At 52.7% G+C, this 15,377-nt stretch overlaps 1 protein-coding gene across 3 annotated transcripts in view; it reads right to left on the minus strand.

The window, feature by feature from the left end:
* Nucleotides 1-15,377, minus strand: part of WDR1 (WD repeat domain 1) — a 41,222-nt gene that overhangs the window by 22,557 nt on the left and 3,288 nt on the right. For 2 of the 3 annotated variants that reach the window (XM_055245467.2, XM_055245468.2), the window contains exons 3-4: nucleotides 5,614-5,704; nucleotides 738-885 (exon numbers count right to left, since the gene is read on the minus strand). The exons of the other annotated variant lie outside the window; for it this stretch is intronic. In XM_055245467.2, coding sequence (XP_055101442.1) covers nucleotides 738-885; nucleotides 5,614-5,704 — 239 coding nt within the window. The remainder of the gene's footprint in view (nucleotides 1-737; nucleotides 886-5,613; nucleotides 5,705-15,377) is intronic. 3 annotated transcript variants of the gene reach the window in all.

The raw sequence follows: 15,377 nt of genomic DNA on the forward strand, positions 1-15,377 counted from the left end.
CTCTTGGCTGACATTCAACAAAAACACTGTTTTAGTTACTATTTGCTACTGAAAAAAGAAGGAATTAAGACCAACAGGAATGACTTGAAAAGCCATGGAAAAACACCTACTAGAACATGTATGAGAAAGTGCCTTTCAGTGAAGAACAGACATGCCACTGTCAAGTTCAAGGGCTTATGGCCAGCCATGGTGCTGCAGGGGGCTCTGACTCTCTTGAATTAAAAAAACCTGGGTTTCAGCACTGACCTCACCAGTCACTAGGCCCCTGAGGTCAGTAGCCACCCAGTGCCACAAAGCCAGCATCCACTGCCCCTCCCTCCTCCATCAGGGACCCTTGGGGGAGGTGCCCAGCAGGAAGAAACAGTTCAGCCTCCCTGGCAGCTTCATGGGGCAGCTGCTGTGAGGGACCCCAAATGGAAGTGGTGTTGCTCTTTCACTCTGTCCCCTTCTTGCTGCCTGCAGGTGGGCATGAGAGCTGGGGTTCTAGGAGGCAAGGGACTCAGGACGTCAGAGGAGATACACGAGTGCTGGGCCCTGGTGACAAACCCAGTGTGATGTGGAGTTCTACCTTACCTGGGGCTGCAGCCAGCCCTGATGGGGCCCAGCACCTACTGGGAGCTCAACCCTCACAAGTCCAAGTTACTACAGACATCAGCGCATCCCCCTCCTAGGGTCATGGCACATGGACGCATGAGCCACGGGAATAGGGCAGGGAGGGGCTGAGAGGAGTGACTCACTTCTCCCTTCCTTCCCCGACCACGGCGATCCTCTTACTGTCTTCAGTCCAAGCAATGTCTTTGATCTTCCCAGCGAAAGGCTGGTACTCATACTTCAACAGGTGCTCCTTCTGCGTGGTATCCCAGATCCTCAGCTTCCCAGACACATCTGTGGGGCACAGCAGGGGGGCGGGGGGGAGCCACAGGTCACTGCCAGGCCAGGGCCACGTGGCCATAGGCCCACTCAGCACGTCTGGTTGCACAGGTTTTCTAGAGGAAAAGGCCTAGTGAAGAGAACTTGCCTTAGGGCAACAATATTCAGCCACTCTTAAGTCAGAGCCCATGGCATCCAGAGGCCTGCCATTCGGGGCCTCTGCATTTTGCCAGAAATCATCTGGATAACAAACCCTGCTTAGGCATCAGAAAAAGCCCAAGGACACATGATGGCAAACTCTGATATGCCAGGAAGCGGTTTAGTTTTCTCACTGTGTTTCTTTTCTTGTAGGGGCATCAGAATGACGTGTGGGCCTCAGGGCACCTTTGTGGAATGGGACGACACTGGCTACACCTGCCTCTTCTTTGCAGTTGCTGCAGTAACTTCTGGAAATGAGGTGCACAGCTGTGAGGGTGCAGCGTGCTGCCCACTGCGATGCCTCAGCGTGGCCTCATGGCCTCCACCTGGGCCTGCAGACCCAGCTCCCTGTGCAGCTTCCCAACAGCGTGCTGCTGCCTGGCAAATCGGCAGCCTCATTCACACACCGAGCAGCTCCACGACTCACAGGAATCCAAGCGTAAGATTCTTTTGTGAGAGTAGCAGGTGGGTGTTGCGGGGGAAGGAGAACTATACACAGAACTTGATGCTGATTCTCTTTTCACCGGAGCGTGGGCAGCCAATTGTAATAGAAGCAACACTGGGGGCCACGTACCCCTAAAGCCCCCACCATGATCCTGTCACCAAGTACCAAGTCCCAATCCCAACACACCCTCTCCAAATGAGCACTGTGTTGGCGTGAAGAAATGGGAGCATTCTAGACTAACTCTCAAGGCTTCATGCTTTAAAACCTCAGTCCCATCCACTAAGCAGGTAAAGGCGCCTTTTTAAGAGGATCCTCAGGCCACATTAACAACCACCACAGCTCTACAGCTGCTTCCAGTGAAAAGAGCTTTTGTTTTCTTGGTGGAGCTGAGCAGCTCGAAGGAGGGCAGCAGCTAAGAGCCAGGCCTTGGAAGCAGGGGCCCTGCGTTCAAATCCAGCCTCTGCCACATACAGGCTTTGTGGGGCTCAGCAAGCAACATGGCCTGTGTCCTTATCCAGAAGAGGGTAAATAACAGAGCCACTCACAGGGCTGCTGTAGGTTCCACGAGTTAACATGTGCGAAGTCTCCAACTAGTCCTCAGTGCACAGCAAGAGCTCATTATGAGTCAGGTGGAACGAGTCCATGAATTAACTGAGGCTCTACACAGGCCACAAAGATGCCTTGCTTGTGGGCAGAGACAGCCCGAGCCTAGACTGGGCCATGCGCCCTGAGATGTGGGAGATGCACATAAGGACTGTCCCGCTCTCAGTCCAGCTGCGGGGACAGGCAAGAGGAGATGCCAAATCCAGTGAACAGCACTAACTAAAGGGAGTCCCAGAAGGGCCCAGTCCTCTGCACAAGGTCCAGGAAGACCACCTGCTGTCCCGCCTGAGCTGAGTTCCAAAGGTGACCTAGAGATCTGCTTAGTCAAATCCTTTCACTGATAAAACAGGCCGGGGGGACAGGGGGGAAGAAGGGGTCAGAAGAGGAAGTCACCACAGGCTGACAGCATCGGAGGGGAGCACTGTGTGTGCAGGAAGGACATGCACATACACTCAGGAGCATACATAGCCACACATGACCACACATGCAGACACACATTCACACATGCACGTGACTGCGTGGTCTGCTATGCTCAGGCCCGCCCAGGGCGCATGCTGCCCCACGGAGAAGACAATGCTCTCAGGACAAGGCAGAGGGCGTCCCACCCTGGAAGAGGCCCCTTCCTCCAGGAAGCCTACCCTGGGCCTACAGCCAAACCACACGCCTGTCACATGGCCCTTGCCGACTCCCAAGGGCAGCCTGGAACCACGGCCCCAGCGCCAAGGCAGACAGAACAGTAGCATGGAAATAACCTCAGGAAAAGGAGGCCTGGGCCTGCCCCAGAAATGACCCGTGCACTGAGGACTGCCCCGTGGGAATGTGGGCTCCCAGAGGGCAGACTGACCGTTGTGTTCAGTGCTGGAGTCTCCCAGGTGCAGAGCCCTTCCCAAGGTTCAGTCCTTCAGCAGTCATGAACCAGTCAGACTGACAGGGTCTAAAGATCCCGCAGAGGGCTGGGGCCAGCTGCCAGGCAACCCACTTAGTGGGCCTGCACAGCTCTTTCTCAGCCCCCTCCCTCCAAACCATCCCCCACCACACTATTTTTAGCCCCACTTCATCTCTGCAGCAAACGTTCCAATGTAAGCCTTAACAATTGCTTCGCTCTATTCAAAGAAATGTATTAGAAACATAAAATGTGATCTCGCCGAAGAACACTTGGACCTGAGGATGGCCCAAAACTCCCTTGGCTCCTCTACAAAATCAGGGCACTTTTCAGGGAGGACAGCGTCCCATGATGGCCACTTATTTATGTGGTTTGTCCTTTGCAACAGTCTCTGCAACAGCCTTCCATTGAATTCTGTCTCATTGGACACCCTTTTGGGGACTGGGGAGAGGGCAGGCCTGGGCCTGCAGGTTCTCAGCTTGCAGCTGACAGGGCAGGGACACTGTGCCAGGCAGGGGCGGAGGCCCTCGCCAACTGCATTCCTCTCCTGAGAAGACACTTCTCAGAGCACTCAGCTCCGTGTTAAACATGTAAAAGACATTCAGGCCAAATCTTGGGGCTTTAAATGAAGAGACTTTTGCTGGCAAGCAGGGCTTGGGGAAAAAATAAATCACAGAGCTAAATAAATCATGGGATGTAAATGAGAGCATGTTTTACAGATGGAGCTGGAGAAGATCTAAACACAAAAACCATTAAATGCCTACTATGAGCCAGACTCCAGGCCCAACCCTTCACTGTGACCCCGGCTGACTGCCAACAGCAGTCAGCCAGCTCACCCGGTGGCCTGGCTTGATCAGAACAGAGCCCCAGTTTTGTGACAGGTAATGAGTCACCCAAGGGGTAAGTACCCATTAGTGCAACAGCCATGCTGGGCATGTCCATGCCTTACTGGCTCCTTCACCACACCCTACAAGGCAAGCACTAGCAGCCCCCAGTTTGGAGGAGAAAATTCGGGCCCAGGAAGGTGAGTTACTCAACTAAGGCTACGCCACCAGTAACAGGCTGCCATGGTCTGAGTGTGCCCCCCAAAACCATGTGCTGGAAACTTAATCCCCAATGCACCAGAGGCGGCCTATGGAGAGGTGATTAGGCCAGGAGGGCTCTGCCCTCAGGAATGGGTATTATGACACGAACGGCTACCCGATAAAAGGACAAGCCCAGCCCCTCTTCTCTCTCTCACCTTCTCTTTGCTCTTCCGCCGTGGACTGACACAGCAAAAGGCCCTTGACAGATACCGGCCCCTGCTGTCCAACAGCCCTTGCTGTCCAACTGCCCAGCCCCAAGAACTATGAGCCAATACATTTGTGTTAGTTGTAAATTACCCAACCTGTGAGCACAAAGCAGACTAAGACAGAGCCGAACCCAGGTCTTCCCCAACCCCAAGGCCCACCATCTCCCATACACCCTTCAGGACAGGCTGCTGTGCACACAGGGTGGTACAGGCAGAGGGCCACGGCATGCGTGAGTCCCGTCCTCCCCTACTGGCTGCTCAGCTCTCTCAGCAATTTGGTCATAGCCATCACTCTCCAGCGAGGCTGACGAGGCCCACATCAGCTTACTCACTTGGCCTCCCTGGGCTGCAGATGGCCAGGCAAGGCAGGCGGTAAGTATCTGTTGAGCTTATGAACGAATGAGTGAGTGAATGAATGAGTGGGCCACCACTCTGGAAGGGGTACCACTCTCACTCTTGTGCCTCTTGTTCCCATCTGTATACAGGAAAAGCTCTGTGTCAAAGAACTAAGTGAATAAAAAAACATCCTTCCAGAGCAAAGATCTCTCCACACCTGCCTCTGCCTAGCCTCCCACTGAGCCACACAAAAGCCCAGGCTGCAGAGAGCAAAGGCCCGGTCCACAAATAAAACGTAAGCGCTGACCTGGAGGCCAGCATTGTGTTAGCACTGGGAAAGGAGCAGCGGGTAAGGATGACACAAAACAAAACATCCATACACACACACACACACAAACACACACACACACGGCCCACATGGGCCACACGGGCTCCAACATACCATGCCATGGCTTCCCGCAAAAGGTCCCTGGCCAACCTCATGGTGGCATTTCTACTGACCTCCAAGCTGGAATTAACTGGAACACTACAAACTAGAAAGTGTGTTTTCTGCTCTAGAACTAAGGCCGGTTTTGAAAAGGGGCATTTTGGTAGCTTATACCAGGGGTGTTCAATCTTTTGGCTTCCCTGGGCCACAGATAAAATACACTAATACTAATGGTAGCTGATGAGCTTGAAAAGAAAAGAAAAAAAAACTTATGTTTTAAAAAGTTTATGAATTTGTGTTGGGCTGCATTCAAAGCCGTCCGGGGCCACATGCAGCCCATGGGCCACCGGTTGGACAAGCCTGGCTTACACGTTCCTTGTCAGCCTCAGCTGAAACTAATTATACTGGCTCCCCTCAACTAACTCACCACCCCCAGCCTGCTCCCCCACCTCCCACCTCCCTCCTCCCACTCTCCCAAGGCCAGAAGCCCAGCTTCGCCCTGGGCTCTGAGCACCACCCAGGCCCCCACAGGTGTCCACGAGCCTTGCCCCATACAGTACCTCCGGAGGCAATGTAGAATCCGCTGGGCGCATACTTGGCCACCACCACCTGATGGGCGTGCTCCGTGTAGATGTCAGCAAGGGCTGGGTTCTGCAGAAGACCCCGGAATGAACAGAAGGAATGGAGAAGCAGTCAAGCTTCCAGCTCTCCACATCAACAGATTTGGGGTGAAAGGGGTGTACAAAGAAACATCGAAGCTAAAACCATGAAGAAAATCGCAGAAGCATACCACTTGCCTACGCACCTACTGCCTGCCTACCTATCTCTGGGTGACAGAATTTTATGTTACTTTAATTCATTTTCTTTAGTCTATGATTGTACCACAAGGTGATTTTTTTCCTTTTCTAATTTTCTGTACTTTCCATAATACAGAACAAATATATCAGTGAAACATATACACAAAAGTTGGATTAGAGCAAGAAGCCCTGGTTCTAATCCCTCCCATTTGTGGGAAGCTGCATTCATTCCAGCGCTCTGTTCTCTTTCCTGTTTAGGACCAGCTCTCCTGGATGCCAATCAATGTTGGACCCCAAACTCGGCGCCTGGCTGTGCTGTGCAGGAGCAGAGCAGGACAAGCTGTGGGAGCCCTCTCTATCAAAAACCTGGGTTTGGAAAGGAAAGTCAATTCCCCACTCCCTTTCATAGCACAGATCAAAGGCTGGGTGGACTTTGTGGCAAAAATGGGGCCAACATTTGAGACTAGAAGCATTTTCAGCAATGAGGTTTCAACATGTAATGTGCTAAAAGTAGATCCCTGCGCCTCCCTCCCGGTATACACACACACACGAGGCCTCAGTGAAACAGAAACACACACACACTGGGCTGCTCTCAATCTGTCTCCACAGTGAAGCTTTCTTTCAGGAGGGAATAAAGACATGGCCATCTAATCTCTGATACCTGCTGTCAACTTTTTACAAACCAAGTGCTCTTTCCAAGAGGCAGCTTCCCGCCGGCTTGAGGCTTAGGACACATCAGATTTCCTGTGAGGATGCCCGGGCACCCCTAGCATGACCCCACCTGCTGCCACCCCACCCCTCATCTCCCTTAGACCCCCCCTGAAGACCTGAGGGGCCTCCAGGTCACAAGATCCCCACACTGCCCCCATCTCACGAGACTGAGACCACAGAAGTACATACCCTGATTCCTGCCCACCTTCTGCCATCCTGTTTAAGCTCCATGTCTCTGTGTAGTCTGTGCCCTCGGCCAGCACCTCTCCCTGCCTGCGGACACCCACTCACCCATCAGGCCTAACGGAAGCGTTCCCTCCTCCATGCAGCCTCCAAGTATGGCCCAAGCTATCCGTATCACTCTTCTGTGCTTCCAGATCATTTAACACGTCCACAGGGATGGCACAACACACATCGTAGTCCCTAGTATTCCTGTTCATCTCCTCCAACTCTGCTGTGCCCTGCTTAACATGACCTTTATCTCACTAGCCATCTCAATAAGTGGTTCTGGGGAGAAAAAAAGAAGTTTACACAGACCTTCTCTTTCATCCCTAAGACTTAACACAGCATTATGCAATATAATAGACACTAGTCATAAATTAATCCATTTTGGGATAATCATTTGCCAGTGAAATTAGAATGTATCAAGGTGTCTATCCAAAGAAGATATTATGAATGACAAGTAAGCACATGAAAAAGTGCTCAGTGTCATTAGCCTTGGGAAATGCAAGTCAAAACTACAACAGAATACCACTCCATACTCACTAGAATCAATAAAAAGACTGACGTCACCAAGTGCTGGCAAGGGTAGAGAGATGGGGACACTGGAACGTTCACACCGCTGGTGGAAATGCAAAATGGTACAGTTGGAAAAGAGTTGGGCAGGTTATTTATAAACCTAAACAGACACTACTCACATCAAACACCACCAACCCTACTCCTAGGTATCTGCCCTGGAGAAATGCAAGCGTGTGTCCACCAAAAGACACGGGAGCAATGTTCACAGAAGCTTTCTTTGCAATGGCCAAAAACTGGAAATACCCAAATATCCATCAACAGGTGAACAGAGAAACATGCAACACACCGCAATGCTTAGTGATAAAAAGGAACAAAGTGCAAATGCACTCAACACCAGCCATCAATCTCCAACACATTATGCAAAGTGAAAAAGCCAGACAGAAAAGACTACACATTGCCTCTCACTTCATATGAAAGGAGATTTTAGAAAAGGCAACCCCAGTGACAGAAAGCAGATAAGCAGCTGCTGGGGGTGAGGGTGGAAGGGGTGGGGGGGGGCACCTTCCAGAGGGACGGGAATGTTCTGTCATGACTAGGGTGGTAGTTATGGGACTATATAGGTATCTCTCAAGATCCAAGCCACACACTGAATACTGACAAATTCTACTGTATCTAAATTACACCTCGATAAAACTAAGATGCTGGCTATTTATTATGTCTGCCCAATCCAACCCTCTCCCTCTCCAATTAGTGCTTCATATTCTGACATTGATAAATCCCTACCCAAAGCACCTGGCAAGAAAGTGATCCAGTTAACAGGCAGCCCCTCCAAGACCCTGTTTGGTGTCCACTCACAGCTGATTGGGGATGGGAGAGGCCTACGCTCACATACGGGGGCACCTGCCCATTCTGCCAGACAGATGGCCTCATGGGCTCTCCCAGCCTGGGCGACCTCCTCCCCAGGCCACGCTGCCGTAGAAAGGGTGAGGCTCCCACGGGCCTTCGGCTGGAGAGGGCATCCAGAGATGGAAGATGACTAGGCAGGGGCATGAGAGGAAGTTCTGCCCCTAAAAATTCCTTCCCCTAAATGGTCAGGGCTGTGTGTAAAAACCCCAAAGGGCACCAGAATCCTGCCAGCTGATGAATCACTCACTCTCGTTTGTATTCTAAATACAACTGGGTCAGCGGTGGGGGCTGAGATACTCCAAACTGCAGATAATGACTTACATCTGAGTCAGAGCAGCCTCCTCCCCAGTTCCTCAGCTCACAGAGGGAGGCTGCTTACTACACCCAGAAAGACACCTCCCACCCCCATGTGTCACTCGGCCTGTGAGGCTCTCTCCCCATCAGCTGGGTCGAGATGGCACCTTGACACCCTCAGTGTGCCCCTCTCTCCCCCGCCTCCTCCCCCTCCTGCCATCTTAGGGAAGAAGAATGAGATTGGGGGTTGAGAAGCTTATTTGGGGAAAAACTCTGGAATGGGGAAAACGAGACAGGGAGGGCAGGAAGCCAATTCCAGGAGCCCCAGTGCTACTGTAGGCAAAAGTTCTGTCTCTCCATCTCCCTGGGGGCCTGGGGGAGACTGCCATGAGCAGCCCTGGAGTTGCCCACTCAGGGATACCCCTCCTCCCAGGCTTTCTTTTCGTGCTGCTGCAGGCTGGGCCAGCTCTGGCAGTGGGAGGCTGTCGTTTAGTCCTCACCACAGGCCTGCCCAGTTTTCCTTGCCAACTCCCAACCCACCTTCTCTTTTACCTCCACCATTTTCAATGCAGTCCTCCTGTTCCTCCTGGGAAGAGCGATAACTGCTTTGGAATGCAACTCCACCCTCCACCAAGCCGGTAGTCTTCAAATCCCGACCCTGATTACCTCCCGGTCCGGCTTGCAACCCACCCTTCCTGAGCTCCCTCCAAGCTTCAGCCCACTCATCGCTGCCCTGCTGCCGCCCTGACGTTGCCAGCCACTCCTTGGGCCGACTACCCCAACCCATGGCCCCTCACCTCCACCCTCGAGGATAGAACAGGTGCAGCCCCTCTACCTTGCTGGCCCCAGACCCTTCCCCAGTGGCCTCCACACCTGGGGGCCAGGGCCTGTGAGGGCCAGAGCTGGGGCTGGGACAAGACCTCGAGACAAGCCCCAGAATTCTGCCATCACCCCTGGAGGAGGCCGGGGGCCTCTGAGGACGTGAAGGACACCAGCCAGCAATCAAGGAGTCACACACGCGATGCAGACCCAGGACCCACGGACTTTGGCAAGTGACAGCATGTAAGAGCACCCAGCCCAGTGCTGTTCAAGGCCCAGTGGTGCCCATTTGAAGCAGAAGCTTTGGACTTGACCCCTTGACTCTGTCACACTATGCTCAGGTCCCACCAGCCCCCACCTCCCACCTGCCCAGGAATAGCTGGTCTTTTTCTGAGAATCCTGTTGAATGGCAAACCTAAACAAACTCCCCCCAGCACCTGTACAATTTCTATGCCGCCTTTGAGACTCGCTATAATACACAGGTCACGCAAACAAGCACACAGAAGCGACATTTACGTAACTCTGCTATGCCCCAGGCAGCAACACTTGCAATTAGTGAGCCCTGATCCCCTCAAAGCTCTCTTACTTTCCTATGTCCTCCCAGTCTCAGGTGGTGACAGAGGGGCCAGAGGTCACCACTCCAATTTACAGGTAGGCTGTGATGACCCTGGGTCCTGGGGCTTGGGTCTCAAGGCTTGGCACTGGTATCTCAGCTCCTGGCCCACAGTGAACCTGACGGAACATGCTAGAAGGTTGGAGATACCTGCCCAAGCAAAAAACATTTCAGCAGCTGACAACACAACACTGATGAAGGGGCCTCCTGTGCTCTCCTTTAGCTGCCAACTGTCCCCGGCAACCCCAGAGAAAGTCTCAGGCATCCTCCATGGTCCACCCAGGCCAAGTGAGCATCAGCTTCCAGTCAGGGCACTGGCTTTGTAAATACTCCGAGTTCCTGCAAGCAACAGAAGCTGAAAGCCGTTACTGCTGTAACTGACCTGTGTAAATATAACTGGCCAGGGCCCTTCTGTTCACTGGTGACTACAACTAAGGCCAAGGCTGAATGATAGCAAAAAACCTCAGTTCCAAAGAAGGAATGTAAACTTATGCAACACAATGCCTTCTCCTAATTATCTTCTAAGGCCCAGGCAAAGGGCATCTCCTCCAAGAAGCCTTCCCTGATGCTCCAAGCTAGAAATGATGTCTCCCACCCTGAACCCCCACCTTCCCTGACTCCCACCCCACTGCCCTCACTACTTTCCACCTTGGACTACACATCATTTGTGCCCCACCTGCCTTCTGCACTACGTGGACCCCACAGTGGAGAAGGTTCACACTTGATCCACCACTGCAGCTGCCAAATACTCACAAAGACCAGAACTTGGCTGGAGCCTGGTAGCTGTTTATGAAGAAACAAATCCCCACCGGCCACTTATTATTCACTCTCAGATAGGCCCTGGGTGGACCCCTCAGTGGATTCTCTTTGTAAACCTCACAACACCTGCTGTAAGGAAGGTAACCTCATAATCCCACATTACAAAGAAACCAAGGCAGACACTGGGCGATATGCCCCAGGCCACCCAGCTGTTAAGTGGCAGCGCCAGACCTGAACTCAGGGCCAGCTGCTCCTGACTCACCATGGGTTATGAGCATGTAACTAACACCACGGTGAGTCAAGGGAGGTAACGAATGCTCAACACCTTCCCGCCATCCCAGGTCACGCCACTGCAAATCAGGGACCATCTGTGGCGGCCTTTACCCCTCCCTGTGGTTTTGTTCTGTTCCTTACGGTTGGTCTCGATGTTAGTGTGATTCTTTAACACAAAGTCTGCACTGGCCAACCAGCTGTGTGCTTCCAGTGTACAGGCAGCTCCTTGAGCTGGCTGAGGACGGGGTGGTCACTCACAGGCCGCCATGCCCTGAACGACTTTCCCTTCCTGCCTCCCAGCTCCGCCTCAGATGCCTTGAAACAAGCCTGGGGGTACTCACCGTGTGGCCCTGCATGGCAGCACCCCTCACTGGACTATGTGTGAGCAGGACACCACCACCTCCCTTTTCAGTCTTCCCCTCTCCTACTCCCCACCCAGGGCCCACCAGGGCCTTAACTGATGAGTTGCAAAGGTAGACCTGGGAGTGGCTCCCAGGGTTCAAATCCCAGCACCTTCCAGAGGTTCAGCATCCTTACCTCTCAAAAGAGAGATGAGGGCATCCACCCAACAGGGCAGTCATGAAGACAAAAGCAGAGGTCCCCGCCAGGGCCCAGACAACCTTCTGAAGATGCTTTACGAATTAGCTCCGTTAAATCTTACACTGATCCCATGATAACATTCCTCCCACTCTCGCAGGCATGGAAACAGAAGAGGCAAGCACACCAAGTGTCAGCCACAGACCAGCACAAAATACACTCGGCAAAGAACAGACAGGTGCTCAGGGGTATGCACTGGATTGGACAGTGGGGTGGGGGTAGGGGTGGGATGCTGGCCTTTCTCTGGGTAAGACCCTGGAGAGCAGGCAGGACCCATATGTAGAAGTGACAAGCAAGGTGACCAAAGCTAAGGACCCATAGGTCTAAGGCGCAGGCACATCACCAGGGCAGGGAGTGCCCGCCCATCACTGAGATGGTGAAGAGACGCACAGAGGGCCCTTTTCTGTGTCCACAGCTGTCCCTAACAAGGGCCTTGCAGAAGGTGGTGTCACACTCAAAGAAGCATCTCCAACTACTCTTGGGCAAGGCCATCTATCCACTAGTCTTAAGCATGAGGCTTAAACCTTTTCTCTTACTTCAAAGATGGCTTCAGTATCCCTCCCCTTACCTCCAATAGGGCAAGAAATGTATCAAAAGCAACCCACAGGAGGCCACAGCGGGGCTGAGAGGACCCAGGCGCACGTGCTGTTTCCTGCCTGGTCTCTCCCTACCTCTGCCGTGTGTCTCAACGCTCCTCCTGGAGAACTCTTATTCATCCTTCAAGACCCAACTCAAATGTGCCGCTTCTCCAGCAGCTGTCCCCATTCTGTGGCACAGGGAGAACTCTTATTCATCCTTCAAGACCCAACTCAAATCTGCCGCTTCTCCAGCAGCTGTCCCCACTCTGTGGCACAGCTGGCTCCTCCCTCACATTCCCAGAGCACCCAGGGCATTATTCTTTTGAAGTACTTAACCTGGTGCCTTCGAAGGTTCTTTACCAGAGTTTTCAACCTTGGTACCACTGGCATTTGGGGCTGGACAGTTCTTTGTGGAAGGACGGCCACGCACCTTGCAGGATGTTTGGCCATATCCCTGACTTCAGATACCAGTGGCACAAAAATGTCTGCAAACATTGCCAGATATCCCTCAGGGGAATGAGGTGGGGGAAAACCACCCATCCCTGAAAATCACTGATTTTAATCCTGGTCCTCTGTGGCTTAGGGTATGGCTTCCCAAGACAGGGGCTTAGTGAACGTGTGTGGGAAACGTGAGAGCCAGAGATGGCTGCACCATGCAACGGGGACCTGCGTTGATGCCTTCTTCATCTTTCAGCAGCTTCCTAGTTGGCTTCCCTGCCTCAGATCTTAGATACAGAACTTCTCCTTACCATAGGTTTGATCTGATTACTTGTCTGTGAGACCTCTGAATGACTCCAGTGGCCTTCAGAGCAGGGCTGGGCTATGGTAGGGCTGTGTGAGCCACCTGCCACCACTGCACACCAGGACCTCCCAGCCTGGGTCCTGTCCACTCCCCTTACGCTCAGTGCCACAGTCACAGCCCATAAGCACCTGGCCCTTCGGTCCTCCCACATGTGGTCCCATCTGCAGGAGCCCAGCGTCCTGACTGGTACCTGCAGCCACTCAGATTCTCCTGAGATGAAGGCCCCCCACCGCCCTCTGCTTCCCCTGCTGTCAGGTGCTCAGACTGAAGGCCTAGAGGTTCCTGGCTCTGTACCTGGCAGGCGCTGCTGCCAGCTCGTTTGCGCCCAGGTGATAATCCAACGCACCACTTCCTTCTGCCACCTACAGTTTATTTCACTCCCACCCAGGACAGTGAGCTCCATGTGGGCAGGGCCTCCATCCTGCACCCCCACAAGCCAATGGCCATCTGGATACATGCAGGGACTCAGCAGGCGTCCAATTCCAGAGAAGCAGCTAGGTCAGTCCTCAAGCCCTCTGTCGTGCCACCATTACCCCCAACCTGCAGGAAACACAGGGGAGTCCTCTGCATGTAAATGGTGGCAGGTCGCACCAAGGGAAACCAAGAGTGAGCCCAATACCCTCCCCAACCCCCAACTTGGTCTGCCCCGTTCAAGGAGAAAAGTCCACTGACACTGCGCCTGGGTTCCCAGCAGTGTCAAATTGCTACAAACCTTGCACTCCCGGAAACTCAATTTTATAGACATCACTTTTCCAAATGTGCATTTTAGTTCTGCAATCTAGGAACTGGATACTTTAAAAAGCAGGCCCCAAACTTGCCTGCACAGCAAATCTGCTGGCTGCCTGGCAGCACACAAGAGGGCCTCTGTTGTCAGGCAAAAGTTGTTTTTTTCCTAAACAGGGACTACTGGCACTACTGGCATTTTAGGCTGGGTAATTTTTTATTGTAGGGTGGTCCCGTGCCTTGTTTAGAATCACAAACAGGTTCGTTCACAGCCACTGGGAGTGACCCTTCCCAGTCTTTGCACAGAGGTGGTAAGAAGCAGAGGCGATGGAGGCAGGGTAAGGAAACTAGAAGGAACCACCCCAGGCCTAAGGAGGTACCAGCACCTGCAGGAAGCCTTCCTTAGACCACCGAAGCACAGACTACCCATCCCTTCTCTGTGGGGAACTAACGTCTCTCAAACACAGTGTACACGATTCACTGGAATCCCCTTCTTGGAGCTCTCTCCTTCTGGAATATTAGTTTCTACACGGCCACCATTATAGTCTTTCACTCTACAGAGGAGAGTTGCCTCTCCAGGTGAGGCAACGGGATGTGTTCAAAGAAATAGGTAAGAAACACCCTTTTTCTACAGGTTTAAGAAGTGCCATTATGCTGGGTTCACAAAACAGCTTTTAAGTCAACAAAATAAATGACAGAAGGGGCTCCAAGTGCAAAGCTGGCAAGGGTGCTCGACTCTTAGGTTTGAAAGGCGGATCCCACAAAATTTAGGTCCGGCAATCTACACTGAGCTGAGCTTTCCTTGTTCTCCTGCAGTAAGACCTCCGTGGCTGCCTATTACCTTCACGACATAGCCTGGTTTTCCAGCTTTTTAATCAATGAGTAACTCACTGAGCACCTACTGTGTGCCAGACACTCTTAGGCGAGGACATGGCAGTGACTGAAACAGAGGGGAAAGCCCTGCTTGCCTGGAGCTGATGCCCAGTTAGGGGGACAGGCAGATCCCTATGTACACTTGTAGGCAGCAGTAGCCTGCTGCTTGTTAGCTTGCTTCCTACTTATTGTCAGCAAAGAGAGAAGGCCGGGGATGGAAAATTCTATTCCAGGGACGCCCCTCTACTAAGGTGACGATATCTAAGTATAAACCAAAGGGAAAGGCCTAGAGTAGGGGCTCACGCCTATATCCCAGGACTTTGGGAGGCCAAGGCGAGCGAGCAGATCACTTGAGGTTGGGAGTTCAAATCAGCCTGTCCAACACGTTGAAACCCTGTTATCTACTAAAAAATACAAAAATTAGCCGGGTGTATTGGCACGTACCTGTAGTCCCCGCTACTCGGGAGGCTGAGGCAGGAGATTCGCCTGAACCCAGCAGGTGGAGGTTGCAGTGACCCAAGATCACGCCACTGCACTCCAGCTTGGGCGACAGAGTGAGCCTCCACCTCAAATTAAAAAAGAAAAAGAAACCAAAGGGAAGACAGGGAGCAAGGCTTGCAGCTATGTGAAAGAATGTCCAGGCAAAGGCAATAACTAGCAGGTACCAAGACAGATGTGTGGCATGTTCCAGAAGCAGCAAGGAGGCAAGAATGCTGGAGCCGAGGCCACGGTAAGGACTCTGGCTTTCACCGAGGTGGGAAGCCACTAGAGGCCTGTCTTGTGTTTCAGCCACTCCAGGGACAGTGTTGTGAACAGACCCCCAGGGCAGCAAGGGTGAAAG

This window comes from Symphalangus syndactylus, chromosome 16, assembly GCF_028878055.3.
Source record: "Symphalangus syndactylus isolate Jambi chromosome 16, NHGRI_mSymSyn1-v2.1_pri, whole genome shotgun sequence".
NCBI classification, from domain to species: Eukaryota; Metazoa; Chordata; class Mammalia; order Primates; family Hylobatidae; genus Symphalangus; species Symphalangus syndactylus.